The 24,839-nt window shown below is 44.9% G+C and overlaps 2 protein-coding genes across 3 annotated transcripts; one reads left to right on the top strand and one right to left on the bottom strand.

Annotated features, from left to right (window-relative positions):
- Positions 1-1,991: 1,991 nt before the first annotated feature.
- Urod (uroporphyrinogen decarboxylase) lies at positions 1,992-5,393 on the bottom strand. 2 transcript variants are annotated; one of them, XM_076862830.1, is made up of 10 exons: positions 5,288-5,393; positions 4,607-4,719; positions 4,433-4,512; positions 4,298-4,360; positions 3,721-3,918; positions 3,447-3,608; positions 2,960-3,097; positions 2,696-2,796; positions 2,528-2,594; positions 1,992-2,225 (listed from the first exon to the last, which is right to left on the bottom strand). In XM_076862830.1, the coding sequence occupies exons 1-10, from the start codon at positions 5,305-5,307 to the stop codon at positions 2,064-2,066; spliced, it is 1,104 nt and encodes a 367-aa protein (XP_076718945.1). In that variant the 5' UTR covers positions 5,308-5,393; the 3' UTR covers positions 1,992-2,063. The 2 variants fall into 2 exon arrangements, with proteins under 2 accessions (XP_076718945.1, XP_076718946.1); XM_076862831.1 differs by lacking the exon at positions 4,298-4,360.
- A 908-nt stretch (positions 5,394-6,301) lies between these two features.
- Positions 6,302-13,966, top strand: Hectd3 (HECT domain E3 ubiquitin protein ligase 3). Its single transcript, XM_076860560.2, has 21 exons — positions 6,302-6,752; positions 6,930-7,090; positions 7,360-7,452; positions 7,531-7,666; positions 7,947-8,062; positions 8,148-8,261; positions 8,412-8,494; positions 8,996-9,161; positions 9,369-9,450; positions 10,032-10,214; positions 10,357-10,409; positions 10,573-10,637; positions 10,795-10,898; positions 11,171-11,290; positions 11,407-11,496; positions 11,734-11,940; positions 12,146-12,275; positions 12,374-12,448; positions 12,553-12,634; positions 12,744-12,815; positions 12,952-13,966. Exons 1-21 carry the CDS (start codon positions 6,384-6,386, stop codon positions 13,034-13,036), a joined length of 2,586 nt encoding a protein of 861 aa, XP_076716675.2. The 5' UTR covers positions 6,302-6,383; the 3' UTR covers positions 13,037-13,966.
- The last annotated feature ends 10,873 nt before the right edge of the window (positions 13,967-24,839 follow it).

Consider the following 24,839-nt stretch of genomic DNA (forward strand, 5'->3'; position numbering starts at 1 on the left):
AGAGTATCTGGTTTCATCTCTAATTTGTGTATGTGATACATGTGTGCGTTGGACTGTGGGTTTGTGTGTTCACTGTTTCATTTGTGCATGTGTGAAAATACATAACTAAGTGTACTCATGTTTGCATGGTTAGTATATGTGTGTATCTGGGCACATGAGAACAAGTTATAAATGACTGTGTCTGTGTATGTATGCCTGCTGTTCATGGATCTGTGTGTCTTTATAAGTGTAACTGAGATATTTCTACATGGGTATGTCTGTATTCATGTTGGAAGATCTGCATGAATGTGTCCCTTCTTTTTCTGCCAGATCTCTCTTCCCCCTTCCTCTCAATCTCTCTCAACAACTGAACATTTGTTCCCATCTCTATGCTCCTCCCTTCACCATTCTTTCTTGACAAACAAGCTTCTAAGCACCAGTGTCCCCTCTAAGATTGGCTGCTTCAGCTCTACAATTCTCATCCATACGTGCTTTCTCCCCCTGCCTTTCTACCTCAAGCTTCCTCTGCCTGCTTTTGTCATAGTCCCAGTGGTCACTGATTTGGAGATTAAGGCTGGTATCCCTTGGCCTTTCCCTTTCCCACCAAATGGGCAACCCTTATCTTAGCCCTAACTGACTGCCACAGTGTATCATGTTTCTGCTACCTTCCTGACCCTGGAGTTCAACCTGGAGTTATTATAGGAGGTAGCAAGAGCATTCAGAAGAGTCAATTGGATACCAGTGTCTTGGGTGTTTACTGTTTTTTGTGTCTTAGTTCCTGAGTTGGGATGGGTTTTGATAGGGAATGGGTGATATAGCTAGAGTGTGAACCAAGAACCTGTCTGCTTTATTTTCCTCTTGGAAAACTGTTTGTCATCTTTTTTATTCCAAACTGACCAGAAAGTTGTATTTGCTGTTTGTGGCTACTAAAGTCTTGCCCTCCAGCCAAGGGCCCCTACAACATCTCAGCCCAATGGGTTGGTAAACAAGAGAAGCCACTTCCATTTCTGTATCACGATTGCCCTTTTTTAGCAAGTGTGTGAATTCACAGTGCTTTTCTATGAATAAATCATGAATCACAGAAAAGATCATTTTTCTAAAAGTAGAACTTGTGTTCTCTTAATAAATGAGGCCCTTCTCTGCTTCTGCATTGCTCTAGCTGGGACAAGGAACTGTTTGGACCTAACAGGGATGTAGAAAATGACAGATGAAGAATTTCCTGCCACACTAGACTCCTCTGCAGAGTTCACAAGCACCTCAGAAGCTTGTCCTCAAAGGTGTCACCATGATGGGCAGGATCCCAAGATCCTGAGAAAATTAAAGGGTTTGCTCAGAAAATAATACAAAGCAACACTTGAGTGCCAGAGGGCCTTTTAGCTTCAGAGGCCTTCTTGCCTTGGTGTTGGCCTATTCTAAGGCTTAAATCCCAAACAGCTTAGCTTTGAGTCTTTGTCTTCCCCATCATTTAGTGTCAAAGCTGAGGGTTTCTTAGCTTCTCCCTCCTTACCTAGATTGCATCTTTCTTTCTTTCTAGGACTCCCTGAAGTGTTTTAGGCACTTCTGTGCCTCTCTTTGATCAGTATTCCCCTTCTTCCCCAGACACAAAGCCTATTAATTTGGGCTTTGTATGCTGTGGGGAACCCATCCCTTTCTATGCAGTGTCATAGTCCCAACTTCTAGGAAGCTTTACCCAACTCCTTGAAGTTGTGGGACTTGGACATATGAAGGAATGGTAGTGAGAACCCTAACTTTAAGTGCAATAGTCCATGTTCACTGATAACTGAGCCTTGACACTTGTGGGAGGGGATACAGGGGAGGCTCCAGGGAAGGAAAGAACTGAAGATTAGAGCACAATCTCTCATAAACAAAACCACATACTAGGGGTGGGGTTGTAGCTCGGTGATAGAGCTAGTTATATGTGAGGCACTGGGTTTGATTCTCAACACCACATATAAATAAAGGTCCACTGAAAACTAAAAAAAAAAAAATTAAAATTAAAAAAAACCACATACTAGACTTCAATTATGGAACTTTATTTTCCAGAAAACAATCATCCATATACTTAAGGGAAGAGGTATATATGCTTAATTCTGTCGAAGTAGACGTGAATGTCTGTGCACAGCATCCACAAAGGCCCCTACGTGTTCTGGGTCCATGTCAGGGTATAGCCCATGGCCTAGGTTGGCAATGTAGCGTTTTGGCCCAAAGTCATCAAGCATCTGCTGCACCAATCGCCCAATCTCCTCCTGGGGGACCAAAAATAGGGAGATCTATAAGCCTCTGTCCTCCCTATGCCTAATAGTAACATACACACGTAGGCATGCTTTTACTTGGTGTTATTTTATCATTTAATCAATAAAATTTATCAGATATTGTATATGGGCCAGACACTAAGAAAAAACAAATGAGCAACAGCAAAAATTCTTGCCTTTCTCAGGTTTACGTTGTATGTATGGAGTAGAGAAGAGAGACAAATACATCAGACACATAATCACATAGCCATATCAGAGAGACAAACTTGTGCACCCATCGAGGCCCTGATTATTACCTCAGATGCATACAGAGCACAGGGGTCCAGATTGCCCTGCAGGGTCACCGACTTCCCCACACGTTCCCTAGAGGCAGAACCAGGAACACATTCTGGTGACTGCATACTTGGCATCTTCCCACCGGCAACCCCTGCCTTAATCTCAAAGGTCCAACCTCTATCACTCACCGGGCTTTCTTTGGGGCCACTGTCCAGTCAAGCCCAACCACCTCATAGCCAGCCTGGGCCAGCTCCTCCAGGGCAAAATGCCCATCCTTAGCAAAGATGATCTGGAGGAAAAAGCGGATCTGAGACTACACACAGGGCCTTGCTGTGCCCACTAACCTTTCTTGGATGCACTTCTGCTGCCCTCCTGTGGTCACTTCAGTCCATGCAAGACTTACCCTGAACACTCTACAGACCCACCTTTATTCAACCTATCCCAATCCTCACCATGGGCACAGGTGCCAGGCCTGCCTCCTGCAGCCTGGCTTTTACTCGCTTGGCCACATCACGGATATAGGGCAGTGCAAACTTGTTGAAGAGCTGTGGGCCAAGATGCCCTGCATGGGACTCAAAAAGCTGTAATGCCTATAGTTACAGGGTGGTGAAGAAAAATAAGGAAAAAAAAAAAAAGAAATACCTCAGGTTCCATATACAGAATGTGCATCATTTTCCCAGGTGACTAAGCCCTGATACTGCCTGAGCCTATAAACCCAGTTCCAGTCAAAAAGTTTGCCTTCTCCAGATCCCAATGCTAGCTTTGATCTTCACTCAAGAATATTAAGCCCCCACCCTCACCCCAGGGTCAGGGTGGGCTTGGCTGCTGTAGCCAGATCAAGGCCAATATAAGATCCCTGCCCTCTCCAGTTCAGGAGACTATTGTTTTTTATTCTTATAGTCCAAACCCCAGCCTATTTGTCTCCCCCTCAGGACTCACCTGGGCACCAGCAGCTACTTGTCCTACTAGATATGGGACCAGAGCATCAGTGAGGATGCGAAGCAGCTGGTGACTGGCCTGAGGTCTTTGGTAGAGCCAGCGCTTGGACTGAGCCATAGTACTTGAGCTGCCACCCTCAACCATGTATGTCATCAGGGTCCACTGCAGAAGGATACAAAGATGTCACAGTGCAGAAGCCACACTGACACTTCCTTCCCTGTCTACACCAGATATGCCAGAGTCATACCCCAATTCCCTGCTTTTCCCATATTACCGGGGCACCAGCAAAGCCAATCAGTGGCACACGCCCAGCCAGCTGTTGTCGGGTAAGTGTGATAGCTTGGAACACATAGCCCAGCTCAGAGGTCACTACTTCTGGATCCCGTAGACGTTCCAGGTCCCGCTCTTCTCTTAATGGCTCTGGGAAACTGGGTCCTTTGCCAGGTACCATGGTCACCTCCATGCCCAATGCCTGGAGGGGGATAAAACAACTGGATCCCAGCCAGGTGCAGCAAAGTATACCTGTAATTCCAAAGACTTGGGAGGCTGAGATAGGAGGATCACAAGTTCAAGGCCAGCCTCAGCAATTTAGTGAGGCTCTCAGCAACTTATTGAGACCTTGTCTCAAAAAGTCTGTTCTGTTCAGCCCATACCAATAGGAAAGGAAATGGAGAATAAAACTCAGCTAAACTCATCTCTTTCAGTCTTAATTTTTTCCCTCTATCCAGCTATAATATGTACTTATCTTGAATCTTGGCAGGACTAATAAGATTTCCAAGGAATCCTTTTCTTTCTTTCTTTCTTTCTTTTTTTTTTTTTAACACATTTCAGAATCGGGTTTAAGTGGGTACCTGGGGTACAACAAGGATGTCGGAGAAGATGATGGCAGCATCCAGAGGGAACCGACGCAGTGGCTGTAGGGAATGGAAACGAGTTGCTAGGTGGCAAGCTGAGGGCATAAATACCTCCCTCTGTGGACCCCTCACCTGCAGAGTCAGTTCACAACAGGCCTCAGGAGAGCGACAGGTGCTGAAAAAGTCCTGGGTAGCCCTGGTTTCCCTAAATTCTGCCGAGAGAAGGAAGACAGACCTCAACTTTCAGGCCTCCAGAATCCTCCCCTGCCTCCCCAGTTATCTAGAATTCTGGGCCCTGATCCTGACCTGGTAAGTAGCGGCCTGCCTGCCGCATGCACCAAACAGGAGTGTAGTCTGTTTCCTCTCCCCAGGCTGCTCGAAGGAACGTGTCATTCTTCAGCTCCGGAAAATTCTGAGATCTAGTGATCAGATGGGGTTGGGGGAAGGAATCAATACTCTAAGCCGGTGGATGGTGAGAGCAAGGGTTCTTAAAGTCGATTAAATCGGGCACTGCTATCTACCTCCTCCAGACCAGCTAGCAAACTGTGGCTCCCCGCGCATTAGGCCTCCTCTCTGCCTATCAGGTAGAACACAGACTCAAGGGCCCTCGCTGGGACCGCTTTCCTACACGTACTCCCAGCTCTCCCAAGCTCTAAAAGCCCAGTAAGAATAGGGAAATGGTCACTAGACTAATGAATCTCCAGGCTGGGAAACAGTCAAAAAAGGAGAATAAATGGTCCCAGAATAGAGATCCTAGTTAGAAGTTCTGGGGCATCCCCTAAGAGAATGTCTGGAGGACGCAGTCCATAAAACGGTCCCTGAAATGAAGGTCTCAGAAATCCCATAGTTGGGAGCATTCGGGATCCCAGCGACTGGAGTCCACAATTCGAGAACTCCAGGAATATGAGGGTATAGGGACAGATAACTGAGTTGGAAAATTCAGATCCCAAGTCTCGCTAGCCACCCCGCTTGCAGAAGAGAACTCACCCCAAACCGTTCGCTTCCATGGTAAACTCTCAGTAACTGCGCGCAGAACCAACACACACAAGAATTTGAGCCGGCCCCCAGTCCAAGCTCCGCCCCTTCCTGAAGTAAACCAAGGGGTTCGCCATGTTGAAAAACACGTGATCAGGCTCCACTGACAGCTCTAGGGCTGCCCCGGCTGCTGCCTGGAGGACCCCAATCACTTTCACCGTAAAGTCCATTGTAGCGACGCAACAACAAAAGCCCAAAAGAACTCAATTGAAACTACTTTTTCAGGTAGAGTGAGGAATTTGTTCTCATGTGATCTAAGGTTAGCGCGCAACACAGCCCCTGCTTTTCAGAACAAACTGCTCTTCCAGTCTGATGGGGAAACGGAAATTGGCAATCATATTAAATAGAAAATGACTGTGAATATCCTGGGATTAGGAGTTGCAATCGATCCGGAATGACTTAAGCCTCCTGTCAGTGGTCAGGGAAGGCACCATTCTCCCAAATATGTTAATTACACCACCCAGGCGCATGCCTGTGATTCCAGCGGCTCAGGAGGCTGAGGCAGGAAGATTGAGAGCTCAAAACCAGCCTCAGCAATTTAGTGAGGCACTTATCAACTTAGATCCTGTCTCTAAATAAAATATGTAAAAGGTCTGGGGATGTGGCTCAGTGGTTGAGCACCCCTGGGTTCAATCCTCAGTACCAAAAAAAAAAAAAAAAAAAAAAAAAAAAAAAAAAAAAAAGGAAGCTGGGTGGGGAGAAAGGCTATTGTAATGATACAGGATAGATAGGGCAGTGACTTGAATGAGGGTAGGAGCATTGGAGATAAAATGATAGTAGCGATAGCAATGGAGAGAGAGAAATTGGTCAGGTAGAAACCACTAATCTTGGGTCTGGCTGGCTGGGTGGGAGGACACAGATGTACGTGTAATTGCGTTGACCATCAGAGTACTCAGGATTATACAGCAAAAGTGTAGGATGCGCTTAGTCTAGAACATACGGCGAAGGTTGGCCGAAGGCGGAGCAGGGCGTGGTGGGAAGCTCTGCTGTGGTCGCGGCTGGTGCTCCCAGGGCAGAATTACTCCTAGTGTCCCTCAGCTAGTTCGCCATGGCAGGCCCTGGCCCGGGCGCGGCGCTAGAGTCCCCAAGGCAGCTGCTGGGTCGCGTGCGCTTCTTGGCGGAGGCAGCACGGAGCCTCCGTGCCGGGCGACCGCTGCCGGCAGCGCTGGCTTTCGTGCCGCGAGAGGTGCTGTACAAGCTTTACAAGGACCCGGCAGGACCGTCGCGCGTGATGCTGCCGGTGTGGGAGGCAGAGGGCCTAGGGCTGCGTGTGGGTGCCTCGGGCCCAGCCCCTGGAACCGCCTCTGGGCCCCTTCGCGCAGCCCGCGACAGCATCGAACTTCGGCGCGGCGCCTGTGTGCGCACCACGGGCGAGGAGCTATGCAACGGCCATGGTCTCTGGGTAAAACTGACCAAGGTAAGCTCTGGCCTACCCGAGACTCCTCAAAAGATCTCCGCGTCCAGAAACGTCTCCGTTCCCCTTTCCTGACCTATATTGAGCTGGCACTGTATTCGGCGCCCTTTACCCTGGGCTGGGCAGGGCGAGCAGCTGAGCAGTTCCCTGATGGCTATCCCCATCTGGCGGTCCCTGCAGGAGCAGCTGGCGGAACACCTGGGTGACTGCGGACTGGACGAAGGCTGGCTGCTGGTATGCCGCCCAGCGGAGGGCGGGGCCCGCCTTGTACCCATCGACACTCCTGACCACCTCCAGCGGCAGCAGCAGCTCTTTGGCGTGGACTACCGACCAGTGCTTAGGTCCTGCACTTGAAGGGGCAGGGCTTGCTATCGGATATCGGGCAATGAGGGGCTGGGACCACCAACACATCTAGGGTGGAGATTGGCGGGGGAGGATTTTGAAATGGAGGTAACATTAAGAGCAGAAAGGAACAGGACCTGAGGGAGTTGGCATAGAGCTTATGGAGGCAAGGAGCTAGAGCTCTGGAGAAGGTTCCAGATCCTGCTGGTGATATCCTGCTGTCCACTCATGCCTTCCCACCCACCTACCCTCAACTGTGTGCCCACAGATGGGAACAGGTGGTGGACCTGACATACTCACATCGCCTCGGATCAAGGCCTCAACCAGCGGAGGCATACACAGAAGCTGTACAAAGGCTACTGTGAGTGAGCTGTACCAGATGGGGAGGAGGGAGCTCCAAGTCTGGGCCCAGCCTAATTAGGGGCTTGGGGTTGCTTAGCTATGTGCCCCCAACATGGACCTACGAGTGCGACGAGGACCTGATCCACTTCTTGTATGACCACCTGGGCAAGGAGGATGAGAACCTGGGTAGCGTGAAGCAGTATGTGGAGAGCATAGACGTGTCCTCCTACACGGTGGGTGCTGGGACTCCTCCCTCTTGAGGAAAATATAGTCGCATCCCTCAAGGTTAGATCCAGATTTCCCACCTCCAAACCAGGGCCACACTCAGTCCAGCTCCCCATCTTGGAAGTCCTATAGGAACCCCTAGACTCCCTCCTACCTTACCCCAATCACACCTTTACCCCATATCAGTTGCCCTTTTAGCCCATCTTCACTATGCTTTCTGTTTTCTGCTCCCTGTCCCAAAGCAGAAGTGAGGGTAACAGCTGACCCCACCACTCTGTCTCTCCTTAGGAGGAATTCAATGTGTCCTGCCTGACGGACAGCAATGCGGATACTTACTGGGAGAGCGATGGGTCCCAGTGCCAGCACTGGGTACGGCTTACTATGAAGAAGGGCACCATTGTCAAGTGAGTAGGCTCTAAGCAGACCTGGGTTGGGTGACTCATGTGCCTGTGGGTGCATAGAGACTCAGTACACACTCTGACCCCTTAGGAAGCTGCTACTCACAGTGGATACCACAGATGACAATTTTATGCCTAAGCGAGTGGTAGTCTATGGGGGCGAAGGGGACAACCTGAAGAAGTTGAGTGACGTGAGCATTGACGAGTGAGCAGGCTGGCCTGGGGTAGGAGGTGGGATGTGATCTTAGCAATGAGACCTGGTCCAGCTTGGATGCTTAAACTTGGGTGGGATCCCAGCAATCCCTAAAGGCCTGAGGCATGGACTGTCTGAAGTGCCTCACACCCATCTCCTCAGGACCCTAATTGGGGATGTCTGCGTCTTGGAGGACATGACAGTCCACTTGCCAATCATCGAGATCCGCATTGTGGAGTGCCGAGGTGGGTCTAAAGACTATAAGGGAAAGGGACTGGGGAACAATATTGACCAAATTATATCATTATATCATGTATATGTACAAATATGTTACAAATCCCACTATTATGTATAATTATAATGCACCAATTTTTTTTAATGTGTTAAAAAAAAAAAAAGGAAAAGGAGCCCCTGGGTCTTGATATGGGCAAGTGAAGATGATGAGATGATGGCTGGACTAACTCCAGGATTTGAAGGTGTGGGGCCAGAGCCAAGCAAGAGGTGGTCATATAAACCTATGGCCTTAAAACCATAGGAGTGGTTGGACTCACCTAGAAGAGAAGTTGAGACATTCAAGCATGCCAGCATTATAGAGGTGCTAGCAAAGAACCAGGTGATAGAATAGGATCCCTAAGGTTCCAAGTCATAGGATGACAAAAGGCTGAACATTAAGGAGCCATTCCCTGATCTTAGGGCCAAGAAGGCAGCAAGTTCAGTAAATGACCTCACTCTGATCCCTTGCCCAGATGATGGCATCGATGTTCGTCTTCGAGGGGTCAAGATCAAGTCATCAAGACAGCGGGAACTAGGGTTGAATGCAGACCTCTTCCAGCCAGCCAGTCTGGTGCGATATCCACGCCTAGAAGGCACTGATCCAGAAGTACTGTACCGTAGAGCTGTCCTCCTGCAGAGGTGACTGGTCCTGGACCTGCAGGCCATTCCCTTACCCCTTCCTTCAGCTTTGTGTGTCTGTGTGAATCAGGCCTCAGTGTAAGCTGTTCTGCTCTAAAAGTCAGAGCAGTTCCTGACCCTACCTTCAGTCCCAATGTGTGAAGAGTTGGGGAGTCTTACATCTATGCCAAACTCTTTAGCTGCCATTATCTTTATCCACCATCCCAGATTCATCAAGATCCTAGACAGTGTCCTGCACCACCTGGTGCCTGCATGGGACCACACACTGGGCACCTTCAGTGAGATTAAGGTGAGCTTGGTCAGTGGGCTCTCCTTTCCTGCTCTTATAGATTTCATTCTTCAACAGAGTTCCTCAGACCTACTGTAGGGAAACAAGAAGAAAGGCAGACACGAAAGATCAAAATTTAGTGTTTGGGGGGATTTTCCCAGACGAGCATACAGAATGCACATGGGCTGGGGAGAAGAGGTGACAGCAGGGGCAGGGCAACTTGTGTGAAATGTGTGCACTAGCTACCAGCAGCTCCATATGACTCAAGAAAAGTATGCAGGTAGGTGAGAGGATGACGTGGGGATAAGGCTGGTAGGGGCTGGGCAGGAAGCAGGACCTAGCAGATGAGGGCTCTGAGGGCCAGGCTGTGAAGCAGGGACTTTGTCCCAGTCTATGGAGTCATTGGAAAAGTTTTAATTAAGGTAAAGACAATGTCAGATTTTTTGTTTTAGAAAGCTCCCCCTGGAGGCAAGGACAGGGAATGGACTGGGCTTGGAATGGAATGGAATGGTGAAATTGAGACCAGGGATAGAGGAAGTTTCCAGAGCCTGGAGAGAAGCTAACTGTCCATTGATCCTGTTCTGGCCACCTCTCCTCTTCAGCAAGTGAAGCAGTTCCTACTGCTGTCACGCCAGCGACCCAGCCTGGTGGCCCAGTGCTTGCGTGACTCAGAGAGCAGCAAGCCCAGCTTCATGCCACGCCTGTACATTAACCGTCGCCTTGCCATGGAACATCGTGCCTGCCCCTCTCGGGACCCTGCCTGCAAGAATGCAGTCTTTACCCAGGTCTGGACCACCTAGGGTTAGACTGAGGGAAGTTCAGTAAAAGGCCTATGGGCCCAAGCCTAGAGGGGCCTGAGCAAAGTCTTTGGGCAAGAAAGGACCAGGCCTTGACACAGACAACTCCCTCCCCTTTCCCTGCCCCCAGGTTTATGAAGGCCTAAAACCCTCTGACAAGTATGAAAAGCCCCTGGACTACAGGTATGGCATGAGGGTAAGGGATTTGGTCAGGGAACTGTGCACACATATACCCGCACACTGTTCCTGACACCCCTCACCATCACCACTCCGTAGCTCTTCTGCTGTCTCATGTCTGGCTGCTGAATCATAACCCAGTATAATAGAGATCTACCCCTACTTATAGATGGCCCATGCGCTATGACCAGTGGTGGGAGTGTAAATTCATTGCTGAAGGCATCATTGACCAAGGTAAGGCCCTGCAAAAGGAAGACAGAGGTCCGGCTTGTTGCCTTATTAGAGTTGTAGAGGCTTCTGGGATCACCAGCTAATGAAGATAGGAAGCCTGCTTATAAACACATTCTAAGGACTGGGCTCTTGTGCCCGCTGAGAACATCTGTCATTTCAGGGGGTGGTTTCCGAGACAGCCTGGCAGATATGTCAGAAGAGTTGTGCCCTAGCTCTGCTGACACCCCTGTGCCTCTGCCCTTCTTTGTGCGCACAGCCAACCAGGTAATCTCCCACCCCCATAACCTCCACTCCCCCAGGTTTCTACTATTCCATCTCTGAAAACCTCTCAGGTGCCAGAATGAGCTAGAGAGAATAGAAGAGGGACTGAGCTACCCAGGAATGCCTTTGGGCAGACAGGGAAAGGAGAAGCTTTTGTACATTCAGAAGGGTCATACAGGGATCCCAAAGAGATTTGGGGGGAACTCTTTGAGGTGTTTAGGGCAATAAAGTGGGCTCCATTGCCTGCCATGCTGACAGCTCTATCTCTGGGGCAGGGCAACGGCACTGGTGAGGCCCGGGACATGTATGTACCCAATCCTTCCTGCCGAGATTTTGCCAAGTATGAGTGGATCGGACAATTGATGGGGGCTGCCCTTCGGGGTAAGGAGTTCCTGGTGAGTAGCCTGATCCACAGCACTATCAGATTAGCCTAGGTCCCTGGAAGGAAGAGCCAACAAACCTGTGCAGCTCAAGGTGAGAAGACAAACTATAGTGAGTGTTTGTTACACAGGTCCTGGCTCTGCCTGGTTTTGTGTGGAAGCAGCTCTCTGGTGAGGAGGTGAGCTGGAGCAAGGACTTCCCAGCTGTGGACTCAGTGCTGGTGAGTAGGGACTAGACCAATGCCATTTCCTGCAGGATGTCTTCCTCAGCTTTCAAGGCTGGTTAGGCATTGTCTCCAGGCTTCCACAGCCTTGTACTGGCCCCCTCACTCCCAATTGCCTGACTGGGGATTGCCTTGCCAGGCTGCCTCTCTACTTCCCTGTGAGCATCTTGAAGAAATAACAGAGACTGCCTCCCTAACGAAATACTGATCTCCCTGCTTCTCCCCAACTCCCAGGTGAAGCTCCTGGAAGTGATGGAGGGAATGGACAAGGAGACATTTGAGTTCAAGTTTGGGAAGGAGCTAACATTTACCACCGTCTTGAGTGACCAACAGGTGGTAGAACTGATCCCTGGGGGCACAGGCATCATAGTGGGATACGAGGACCGTTGTCGTTTCATCCAACTGGTGCAGAAGGCACGGCTAGAGGAGAGCAAGGAGCAGGTAGCAGCCAGGCACAACTACCCTCAGCCCCAGCCTCAAATACCCAAAACCCTTCCTGATAGGCCACTAGGACCAATCATAAGAACTTTAGCCCCCACCATAACTCTGCCCCACACTCCTACTGATCAGAGGGGTAAAGAGATGCCCCCAAAGGAAGCTAAGAGTTGTGCCTTCTCTCCCAGCTAGGCCTTTCTCTCCTCCCCAGGTAGCGGCCATGCAGGCAGGTCTGCTGAAGGTGGTGCCACAGGCTGTGTTGGACTTGTTGACCTGGCAAGAGTTGGAGAAGAAGGTGTGTGGGGACCCAGAGGTCACTGTGGATGCTCTACGCAAGCTCAGTGAGTTCTAGATGCTGGAGCAGTGAAGCTCAGGGGATGGAGCTTAAGGACTGGACAGGGTGAAACCTAAGAATGAATTCTGACATTATCCCCTCCAGCTCGATTTGAGGACTTCGAGCCATCTGACACGCGGGTGCAGTATTTTTGGGAGGCGCTGAACAATTTCACCAATGGTCAGTGGAGGAGGGCAGAGTGATGCTTGCACTGGGACTCTGCTTATGGGATTCAGAATCAGGGTAGAAGCTGTAGAACCTCCCTCATTTCCTTCTCCACCCAGAGGACCGGAGCCGCTTCCTGCGTTTCGTGACAGGCCGCAGCCGCCTGCCAGCACGAATCTACATCTACCCAGACAAGCTGGGGTGAGTGCAAGTACAGCAGAGAAAGCCGGAGGTGCCCACCCTACACACACACACACACACTCATGTGCCCCTGCAAATCTCCTAATCTGTGGTCCCTCAACACCCCCAGATATGAGACCACAGATGCGCTGCCTGAGTCTTCCACCTGCTCCAGCACCCTCTTCCTACCACACTATGTCAGGTGGGTTTTCCTAGGCTCCAGCCTGGGGTGGCATCCTTGGTGTGGGAGGACTTCTGGCAGTGAAATGCACAACTGGAGCCCATTTGCCCTTGGGAGTGGTGGAGGGGCCCGACTGAGCCCTGCCTCACCCCCACAGCGCCAAGGTATGCGAAGAGAAGCTCCGCTATGCTGCCTACAACTGTGTGGCCATCGACACTGACATGAGCCCCTGGGAGGAGTGAGGCATCCCTGCTCAGGCCCCATTGCCCTCACCTAGGAGAGCATACCTTCCCTGCCCAGTCTGGGTCCATGCTCCTGGTGAGAGCTGCCATGTTCCGGAAATCTTCAGTGAGCCCTGCTCATGTGTGGGGTTAGAGCAGGGGCGGTGACTTGACACTGGTGGTCCACCCCCACAGAAACACAAGCCCTACTGTGCTGGGGCTTGCTTCCTGAGGTACTTAGCTTCTGTGAGAGGGACTCTTCCACAAGCCCAGCACAAGCTGCCAGGCCTGAGCTACTTGAAGGGGGCCACCCAGCTCCCCACCCCATGGATTTTGCTTCCATTTTCGATTCCACCTAATTTTTTTTTCCTTTTCTGGTTTCAGCCATGGCTCAATTTTTTAAAAACTTTAGAGGATGGCGTATGCCCCTCCCTAAGCAAAGAACCAAGGATGGATAGAAAATAATAGTCATCCTCTTTGGTCACCTATCCCAAAAATAAAGCCAGGCTGATCATCTTCTCCCTCACATACTGGTCTTTTCCTCCTCACCCTCCACATCAGAGGTGTGAGATTTGTCCTTGCTCCAACCCAGTCTCAACTGACAAAAGTGCCACTGCCTTTCCTGGCTCAGAACCTACATCCACTCAGCAGCATTAAATCTTGACCACCACCTCATATTCATCACTTCTGTATCACCTCCAGCCTGAGTCCCCATCTGCTATTTTACCCCCAAGATTTTGCACAGGCTAAAGACCAGTTATGTCCTCTCTGAAATCTTCAATAGTACCCCTTTACCCTACTCTAAAATGAAGTCTAGACTTTAAACTTGCTCCTAGGGCTATGCACGCCCCTGTCTAGCCCTCCCTCCCTTGAGGGCCTCCATGATACTCCTTCAAAAGAAGGGCTTGCACATGGGAAAATAGAATAAACAGATGAATTCATTTCTTCAAATGTGTTCTTGGAGCTCAAAGTCTGTTTATTGGGCTGTGTGCTAGGCTCGTGGAGTACCTGGAGGATTGCTATATCCTGGAAAAGCCTTCCTCAGGTGAAGCTCAGGGGATGGATCTTAAGGACTGGACAGGGTGGTAGCCAAGGACTGGTATGGAGCTTAAGGACTGGACAGGACTGGTAGCCAAGGAGATATATGCCTAGTTGGAGAGATGGGGCTTCTCAGTGACAGACATTACATCTGGAATGGATGGGGTAGGGAAATAAGGGCCCAGGAGTGTGTTGGGTGACACTGCTGGCCTGGCATCTTCTAAGATAGTTGTAGTGATTTGGAAGTCCACTTCTAGAACCAAGTAGGGAGAAGAATGTCACATCAAAGAACAAATCCTTGGGATGACTGACAAACCAGCCAGTTGAGGATTTTGACAAACATGAAAGTAGCAACATCACTGCCAACTCCCACCTGCCTCCTGTATGCACTAAGGTGCAGAGATCCAGTGTGGGCACAGCATCCCACCGGGGGGCAGTCACAACCCTCAAGCACCATCCCTGGGACCCAGTGATCTGAGATAGTACATTGTGAGACTGTGAGGAGGCAATTTTCCCAGAGAAGAGTCCTGTTCTCTCACCTCTTTCCCACATTGTCCTCTAGGGCTCACTCTAACACTGCTTGGACTAAGAAATTTCTCCCCCACGCTGTGGCACGAGCACCACTCCACACAGTGTGCTAGAATAAGGCCTGAGCCTAACACCGGTTTAGCCTCCTGAACAGGCCCCATTCTGCCCCTCCCCCATCCTTGTGCTTTGGATGGTTTACAGGAAAAGACATGTCCACACACATACACCTTCCCCCAGGGAGCTAAAGAGGCAGGAACCTGAGAAGCCACCACTCCCATCCAGCTCCTACCCGTAAGCTCTGCCTCTTCACCTTCTCTACCCTCTGGGAAGGGCCTGGTCTGCAGGCTCATGCCAGGTTTGAGGTAAGGGTAGTCCATTTCTGTACCTGGTACTAGCCACGTGTCCTTGGTCCCTCTTTTAGTCACACGATTTTGTAGTCTGTTTTTCATTTAATCATTCATTCATTCATTCCTCCCACAAACCAGCATGGAGCACTGATGCTGGGCACCACAGTAGATGCAATGAATAAACAGGTGGCTCAAGTAATGATTATTTTTACCTTTATGAATTTAAACACTTATTGATAGAAAAGAGATACATACATTCAACAAAGAATCATGTAAACAGCATTTAGTAACACTTGGGTAAGAGCTACAAAGAGCAAGTGAAGATACCAGTACTGTTAGAGAACACAGTAAGATAGTTAATTCGAGTATTTATTGATTTTGTTATATTTTTCTTATATTTGTAACAATTTTTGCATAGTATTAAAAGTTTGGTCTTAGTGCAAAGCACTGTGCTAAGTGCTATCTATACTTGTTATCATGTCAACTACTTTAATCTCCTCAACAACTCTATGAAGTAACTAGGATTACTATAATCTTTTCCAGATGACAAAACTGGAACAAAGAGAAATTAAGTAGCCCCCCGGGGAGCAGTAGTAAGTGATGAAGCTAGGATTTAGATGGTAGTCTGCCAGTCCCAAAGCTGCAAACCTGAAAACTTGTTTGTTTTGGTTTTGTTGGGACTGAAACCAGAAGCACTTAACCACTGAGCCACATCCCCAGTGCTTTTTATTTTTTATTTTGAGATAGTGTCTCATTAAGTTGTTTAGGGCCTTGCTTAATTGCTGAGACTGGCCTTGAACTTGCAATCCTCCTGCCTTAGCCTCACAAATCGCTGAAATTTTGTCTTTATGGAAAAAAAAAAAAACCTATATATTGGATATATACCAAGGGAAGCAATAAAAGAAACTACTTAGGAGAACATTCTTTGAAATAAAAAAGAGACAAGATTATTTGGAGTCAGCTTTCCTCTATTCATAACCTGGCTTTACCTCACACTAGCTGTTGACCACAGGCCTCAGATTCCACCTTTTTAAAATATAAGACAATTGTAGTGGGCTGGGATATAGCTCAGTTGGTAGAGTGCTTGCCTCACATGTACAAGGTCATGGGTTCAATCACCAGCACCACACACAAAAATGACAATAATAGTGCCTTTCTCACAGGTTTGTTACAAACTAATTCAAGGAAAATCTTTGAAAGGGTACCTGCACATAGTAATTAGTTAATGTTAATTATTATTACAGAATTCTTTTTTATATATTTTTAGTTATACATGGGCACAATATCTTTATTTTGTTTATTTTTATGTGGTGCTGAGGATCGAACCTAGGGTCTCACATGAGTGAGGCAAGCGCTCTACCACTGAGCCACAACCCCAGCCCTACAGAATTCTTAAAATCCTTTCCCAGCAAGAGTACATACAGGATTGCCTAATATTTTTTTGTGGGTTCTTCCTTTTTTTTTTTTTTTTTTCTTTTTTGGCCTAGGGATTGAACCCAGAGGTGTTTAACTACTGAACCTCAGACCTTCCTATTTTTATTTTGAGAGGTTCTCACTAAGTTGCTGAGGGCCTTGCTAAATTGCTGAGTCTGGCCTCTAACTTGTCATTCTCCTGCTTCAGTACTCCTCCCAAGTGCACCACCGTGCCTGAATGAAATTTATTCTTATATAGAAGATGTTTTGTGTTTTATCTTTTTCAAATCTGTAATCAGTTTCTTTAACTTCCTTTTTTAAAATTACCTACCCTTTTACTTTTGATTTAAAATGATAAATTTTAAGTACTTCTTTTTTTAATAATTTTTTAGTTATCAATGGACTTTATTTATTTATATGTGGTGCTGAGAATCAAATCCAGTGCCTCACACATGCTAGGTAAGCACTCTACCACTAAGCCACAAGCCCAGCTCAAATACTTTTTTTTTTTTTTAATATTTTTTAGAAGTAGTTGGACACAATACCTTTATTTCTTTATTTTTATGTGGTGCTGAGGATTGAACCCAGGGCCTCGCACGTGCTAGACGAGCACTCTACTGCTGAGCCACAATCCCAGCCCTCAAATACTTCTTTTTTTTTTTTTTTCATTCTTTTATTTATTTTTTAGTATTTGGCGAACACAACATTTTTTGTCTGTATGTGATGCTGAGGATAGAACCCGGGCCGCACGCATGCCAGGCGAGCGCACTACCTCTTGAGCCACATCCCCAGCCCTCAAATACTTCTTATATGCTAATTTTTTATAAGAATTCCTTGGGCTGCTGGGGTTGTGACTCAGTGGTAGAGGACTTGCCTGGCATGTGTGAGGCACTGGGTGCAATTCTCAGCACTGCATATAAATAAACAAAGATCCATTGACAACTAAAAATAATTTTAAAAAATTCCTTGGAACTGGGAATGTAGTTCAATATTACAGCACTTGTGCTTGAGCCCCCAGCACTGAAAAAAAAAAAAAAAAGCAAAACCAAGAATTCTTAGTTTTGTACAGTTGTGTCAGACTGTATCAAATGACCCTAAAAGTGGAAAAAAAGCCAAGAGATCTTAATAATCTATGGGAAAAGATGTTTGTTCTGTGACCTTTAAAAATCTTTGTCAAAACCTTAAAAATTCTCATTGTCAATGTAAATTATAAGGAAATTTTTTTAAAAAGTAAAAGTAATTGTGGGAAGCCACCTGTGAATTACTTGAGGGTGGAGCCAGGGAGATTTAGGTTTGGCCTGGAGAACTATTTTGTGGCTCCTCCCACTCACTGGATTACCCAATGCTTGTGACCTCTATCTCTACTAGGAAGACCCCTCTGGTAGCTCCAGAGTTGGGCAACCTGTTGGGAACTGGACAGCCCACCTCCTACCTTATTTGGCAAAGAACATTCCATGGCAAACCTTTGATGTGCCTGATATAAATAAAGCAAGTAGGGACTCCATCTTGCTTTTGCTTGAGTCTCTTTTTAGTGTGGAAGCTTCGTCCCAAAAATAGCCTGGCTAGCCCATCCCACCACCACCACCCTTTTTAAAATTACTTTCCATGTCCTGTTTTTTTTTTTTTTTTTTTCCATTTTCTTTCTTAGCTTTTATTCTGCATCCAGCCCATTCTACCAAGAGAAACTCATTTCTGTCGCCTGTGCAGGCTACAGACGAGAAGTAATGTTTAAATGTACTTAGATTTAGGTTAGTACACTAAAGCATTAGAAAAATAAATAATTGCTGGACATGTGGCATGTGCTTTTAATCGAAGCTCAGGAGGCTGAGACAGGAGGATTGCAGCAAATTTGAGGCCAGCCTGAGCAACTTAGTGAGACTGTCTAAAAAATAAAATAAATAGGTTGGGATGTAGCTCACTGTGTTATAATTCAGTGGTAGAGCAAGTGCTTAGCATGCTCAAGGACTTCAGTTCAATCCCTAGTATCTCTCACCCATCCCCAAAAAAGGAATAGTTAAAACTGTGCTTGCATCTTTTTGTTGTTGTTGTTGTTGTACAATGTAATGTGGAGCAGCATCTCCAAGCTTCAATGAGTTGTCATACTCCTAAATCTGGATCTGCTAAAACATTTTTATGCTTTATATATTCAACCTCAGGAAAATCATGAGGATCTCTTTAATGTGAAGGCTTTTGCTGCCATTGTTTCATCTAGTACATACTTTTTATCACAACTTCTTTCCTCAGTATTATAAATAATGTAATTTCACTTGGTGAAATTCTACCTTCACTCAATTCCTCTGACTATAGTCTCATGACAGCAGAGTCAACATCCCCATGATCAACTCTACAACTCCGTTACATTCCCTTTTAATTTCACTTCCAGGATTATCATTTTTTCATTTCTTTGCTGCATTTCTGTTGACTAATTTTCTTTTGATTATTTTTGAAAAATGTTGCATGGGTTAGCTCTAGGAGACAAGGAAGCAACACCGTTATACTCCTTGTTGTCTGTGTATAAAGGTATAAACTGGATAAGAGATCTGCTGTGACCAATTATCAACAGATTTTTGAAAAAGCTACATGCCAAAGCATACAAGCCTGTAATCCCAGCTATTTAGAAGGCAGAATCAGGAGGATGGAAAGTTCAAAGCCAGACTCAGCAACTTAGGGAGACCCAGACTCAGGGTAAAAAATAAAAAGGACTTGGGGGTGTAGCTCAGTAGTAAAGAGCTCCTAAGTTCAAAAAAAAAAAAAAAAAAGGAAAAGAAAGAAATTGCATCTTTATAAAAAACATTGATTTTGGCAATCTTTGATAGTATTCTTTTTTAAAAAATATTTTTAGGGCTGGGGTTATGGCTCAGCAGTAGAGCGCTTGCCTAGCATGTGCGAGGCCTTGGGTTAGATCCTCAGCACCACATAAAGATAAATATATAAAGGTATTGTATCCAACTATAACTAAAAAATAAATATTTTTTTAAAAAAGAGGGTATTTCTTTCCATAAAAAAATTTAAAGATAAATAAATAAAAATTAAATTAAAATATTTTTAGCTGTAGATGGACACAATACCTTTATTTTGTTTATTTAGTTTTTTTATGTGGTGCTGGAGATCAAACCCAATGCCTCAGGCATGCTAGGCAAGCACTCTACCACTGAGCCACAACCCCAGCCCCTGATAGTATTCTTATTGTTTTTATAGAGGACAGGTTTTCAGAAGACCTATACTTCACCATTTTTATTAATGTCAACTGTTTCGTTTGCTTATAAATTTATTTAATAGAAAGTTGTAGAAAGATTTAAATGAAACACAAATCCCAAATTTCAAAAATACCTATAAAACTCCAAAAACCTTACAAGTGTCAATATGGTTTTCTCCATGTTCATCATTTTCATATTCCCAAAGTACTATAATAGTGAATTAGCTTTTGCAAGAAGTACTGACACTTCATTTGTATTTGTTGATGCCTTATGATTAATTAAAAGAGAAAGTTTGGCGCTTTTGCCTTCTTTATGTATTTGTCCCCTTTGCCTTAAATCTTGGGTCAGATTCTTGCTAACTGCACTTAAGCATGTTAGTAATTTAAGAAGTATTTATCAAAAAACTGGTATACAAGTTTGATTAGCTCTATTTTTACGTAACCTATCTGGTCCCCTTTTGAGACCAAAGACATCAAGATAAGAGTAATGTATTTCAAGATTTGCAGGGACATTCAACTGCCAGCTTTTATAAGGTTCTATTCCAGACTACTGCTGGGGCACTACATAAGATCCCAGTCATTGCCTGACACCTTCCTGCAATAGCAAGCTTGCAGGTTGCTCCCTTAAGCAAAAGCAATTGTCTCATGGGAACCAAATTTCCCCTTTTGAGGACTACAGATCTGGTGGGTAAACATCCTGAGCAGCAAATTAATTTGCTTTCTCAAGCAGTAAGGACTTCTTCAGAGCTGTCTTGCAGAACCAAAACTGAGACAATGATGAACCAGACCATAGTTTGACCAAGACTGTTTAATTCTGGATACCTTTTGCCCCCTGACCCATTCTTCCTCTGTTTAAACCTAAAGCTCAGTCTCTGGTGGTTTACACAAAAGATTCAGAACCCGAGTTTCACAAGTTTAACGGTCAGGATGAAATGGAAGCTGTGGGCAGCATCACCAAGAGAAAGGTGTATGGGTATCTGATGCCTATGGAGGGGACCACTTTCCTCCCCTAGGGGGCGATGAAGATGGTTATGAAGAAGAGGAGGACAAGAAGAGCAGCCAGAAGATGACGATTCAAAGACTGAAAACCTGAGCCTAATGACCCCCCAAATTGGTGTTCCAAGAAGAAAAGAGCTAGTTCAACTTGGAACTCAAGAAATCACAACATGTACTTTCTCTTGAGACAGCCATCTTACATTGGCATGCAACTAAGTGTTCATGCTCCCAGTGACTTGGGAGGCTGAGGCAGGAGGATCACAAGTTCAAGACCAGCCTCAGCGACTTATCGAGGCCCTAAGCAACTTAGGGAGACCCTGTTTCAACATAAAAAATTAAAAATGCTGTGGATATGGCTCAGTGGCTAATGGCCCCTGGATTGATCCTCAGTATCCACCCACCAAAAATGTTCATGCATACTTCTCATGTGATCGCACACAATGTTAAGAGTTTTGTACTCAAGGAGCGAAGAGGGCAAGATTTAATAAAACTACTTATTAAAAAAAAAAGACCCTAAAGCTCATGTTAGCATCCTGAAGAGAGGGCTGATAAGCTTGATCTCACTTTGCCTTCCCAATACAGCCATATTAACTTAAGTTCCTTTCCTGCTTTTCCCAATTTTTCCACTTGGTTTTTGGGGTAAATGGCTAGACCTGATTTATTAGGAACCCCCAGAATCAGATCTTTGGCAACAAACAGTATTTATCACCTTTTAATATATTGTCAGTTTATTCATTTATTACTTAACCTTCTTTATTACTTATCCTGCCCAGGGCTTGGAATGTAGCTCAGTGGTACAGTACCAAGTGCAAGGCCCTTGGTTCAAAGGCAAAAAAAAAGTACATTTCTCCTGCCTATCTCTGCAAGAACATAAGCTCCATAAGGGCTGTATCTTTCTTTTCTTCAAAAATGTATCCCAGGAGCCTGCACTGTCCTTGGAAAGGAGATTGGAGGCAGGGAGTAATTCCAAACAGGCACTGATAATTAGGTAAGGAACAAACAGTTGTTAATGAATAAAGCTACCATGGTTCCAAAACTATACTTTCTGATTTAAAAGCAAGGGAAATGAGCCATCTGAAAAGTTATTTTTTTTACACTCTGTTTTTCATCAAATGTTTAATTATGTCAAGTTATTGTTTTAAATAAAGGTGTGTGTGGGGGGGGGAAATCACTGAATTGATTAAATCACTTATTTAAAAAATTGATATATCAGTTTAGAACATGAATAGTCAGATTTTTGAACTTTAAAACCACCAATGACCCTTTTGTATTCTTAAAAGAAATATTAAAGTTCTAATGAAGGAAGATTCTTTCCAAACTTTTTTATACTAAACAATGTAGCATCATTTGCTCTCTAACTTATTATTACTGGTTTAGGCATTGGTGGGACTTATATACAAAAATAAAATGCAAGTATTTTAGGACCTGAAATTGACTGCCAAAGTAGTTTCTTTCTTTTTTTTTTATCTTTCACTCAGCACTATAAAAACAATAATTCCCAGCCCCACTGACAAGTCCACAGCCAAATGGAATAGATGAATATTATGATGTGGCCAGAAATTCCCAAAGAGATCTTTAGCAGACTGTGGGAAGAACAGTTGTGAGCCAAGGCCCAACTTTTGAAAGGTTTCTTTTGTCTCCCACAGTTCAGAGAGTTTGCTCTTCTTTTTGGTGGGAGGGGTACCAGGGATTGAACCCAATGGTGCACAAGACTGAGCTATATCCCCAGCCTTTAATTTTTAATTTTGAGTCTTACTGAGGGTTGCCCAGGCTGACCTCAAATTTGCCAGCCTCATCATCCCAACTAGTTGGACTACAGGCATGCACCTTTATGCCCAGCAAGTTTACCCTTCTTAACCTAATTCCCACCCCTTGGAGAAAAAATGAGAAATAATCACTGTGAACAGAAAACAAATATTATAGGAAGCAGCCTGTATTTAATAAGCATTTATTAAGTACTTCCTGTGAACTTAAAGAATAATAAATAATGAGCATGAGGCTAGTCATGAGGAACAATAATAGGAATTGATTTAGAAGAACTTCAAAAGAGATGACAGTGTGGGCTTTCAGCCCAGTTTTCCCACCATCAAAAGGGAGGTTAAAGGAAAATTTAGGAGAAAATTTCAGTTAATTCAAGATTATTGACTTAGCACATCCCAGTTCCCGAGCTAGGTCTATAGATCAAAAAATATACTGCCCTTATCCTCAAAAGATTTCCAGTGTGATAGAGCGAACATGAAAAAGATAATAATTATTTATGGTAAGCGCCACAATGTTAGTACTAGAAGCAGTGGGAGCCAGGAAGAAAGAACTCTAATACAGCAGTTCTTAAAGTGTCCTCCACAAACCCTTGGGGATCTCCAAGTCCTTTCAGGGGATGTGCTAGGTCAAAAATATTTTCATCATAATGCTGGAACATTTTTGTCCCTTTGCCATTTTATTGGTAGTGCAAAAGCAGTGGTGGGTAAAATTGCTGATTCTTTATATTTAGCATGAATCAAAGAGAGACACCAAAACTGACTCAACGTCATTGCATTATTCACTGCCACATACTTGTAATAAAAATAAAAAACAATAAAGCAAAGTCAGTTTTACTTAAGAGGGTCTTTCTCGAAGAAATAAAATAATTTCTATTAAATCTTGGCCCTTGAATATATATGTTTTTAATATTTTTGTGGTGAAATGGGAAGCATGCATTTAATACTTCTGTGCATACAAAAGAAATATGATAGTTTCAGGAGAAGCTTTTGTGTGACTGAGTTGTGATTTTAATGGCTGCTTTTTTCATACAACATAATGACATATTTGTCACTATGGCTGACAATTTATCAAAATAAAGTGAGCTAGTCATTTCAAGGAAAACCACTAACAGTGTTTGTTGCCAATGCTAATATCTGAGCTTTCAAGAGAAAATTAGAATTTTAGAAAATTGTATCACGCATCAAAAGCTTTCCAGCTTTCAATGTTTAAGAACTTTTCTGATGAGATTGATGGTGATATTAACAAATGTGATTCTTTTTAAAAAAAATTTAAAAATCAATTGTTGATTGACCTTTATTTATTTACTTATGTGTGGTGCTGAGAATCAAACCCAGTGCCCCACACATGCTAGGCAAGCACTCCACCACTGAGCCATGACCCCAGCCCAAATGTGATTCTTTTATATCATGTAAATGAGACATCTTTGGTAAGATCTGCGCAACTCAGGGAACCAATATTTTACAAATGATCAATATGCCAAGTTGTAAACCATGCATTTGTAAAATGTCCATTCAAAGTGCAGGTATTTTTTTTTTTTTTAAAGAGAGAGTGAGGAGAGAGGGAGAGAGAGAGAGAGAGAGAGAGAGAGAGAGAAAATTTTAATATTTATTTTTTTTAGTTTTCGGCAGACACAACATCTTTGTTTGTATGTGGTGCTGGGGATGGAACCCGGACCGCACGCATGCAAGGCGAGCGCACTACCGCTTGAGAATGTAGCTCAGTGGTACAATACCAAGTGCAAGGCCCTTGGTTCAAAGGCAAAAAATAACCCAAAGTGCAGGTTATTTTAATGTAACCAGAATACAGATTGTTAATTTATGTGTAATTTCAGATTTTATTTGCAACTAACCTTTAAACTACCACTTATAAAGTTTTGGTGTAGTACAGCATACATACACAAAAAGGCTATTAAATATTAAAACCTTTTTTTTCCACCTCTGTATCTGTGTGAGGTCAGATTTTCACTCTTCAACCAAAACAATATATCACAGTTGAAGAGAGCATCTAGCTGTTTCCTTTTCTTCTAATATTTTTTTTTTAGTTGTAGATGGACACCAAATCTTCATTCATTTATTTATTTTTATGTAGTGCTGAGGATTGAACCCAGGGTCTTGCACGTGGGAGGCAAGCACTATACCACTGAGCCACAACCCCAACCCCACCTTTATTTTTTTAAAGCTAGTTTTTTAGTTGTTGATAGACTTTTATTTTATTTACTTTATTTATATGTGGTGCTGAGAATTGAACCCAGTGCCACACACATGCTAGGCAAGTGCTCTACCACTGAGCTACAACCCCAGTCTAGTCGCCTTTATTTTTATTACAGAAATCAGACTATTCCTCCTAACTGGCAGGAAACTAAAGCAATTTAGGGTTTAAGAGACATATAAGAAGAAAAAAAAAGAAGAAAAAGAAGACTTCCAAAGATTAGGACAAATTGCAGGAATTGTGGAGAGACCAGCCATTGTTCAGGTTATCTACTGTAGCTTAACAAACCACCTCAACAATTATCTTATTATTATTTCTCACAATTGTGGAAGTTTCT

Source organism: Callospermophilus lateralis, chromosome 7 (genome assembly GCF_048772815.1).
Source record: "Callospermophilus lateralis isolate mCalLat2 chromosome 7, mCalLat2.hap1, whole genome shotgun sequence".
In the NCBI taxonomy this organism is placed as follows: Eukaryota; Metazoa; Chordata; class Mammalia; order Rodentia; family Sciuridae; genus Callospermophilus; species Callospermophilus lateralis.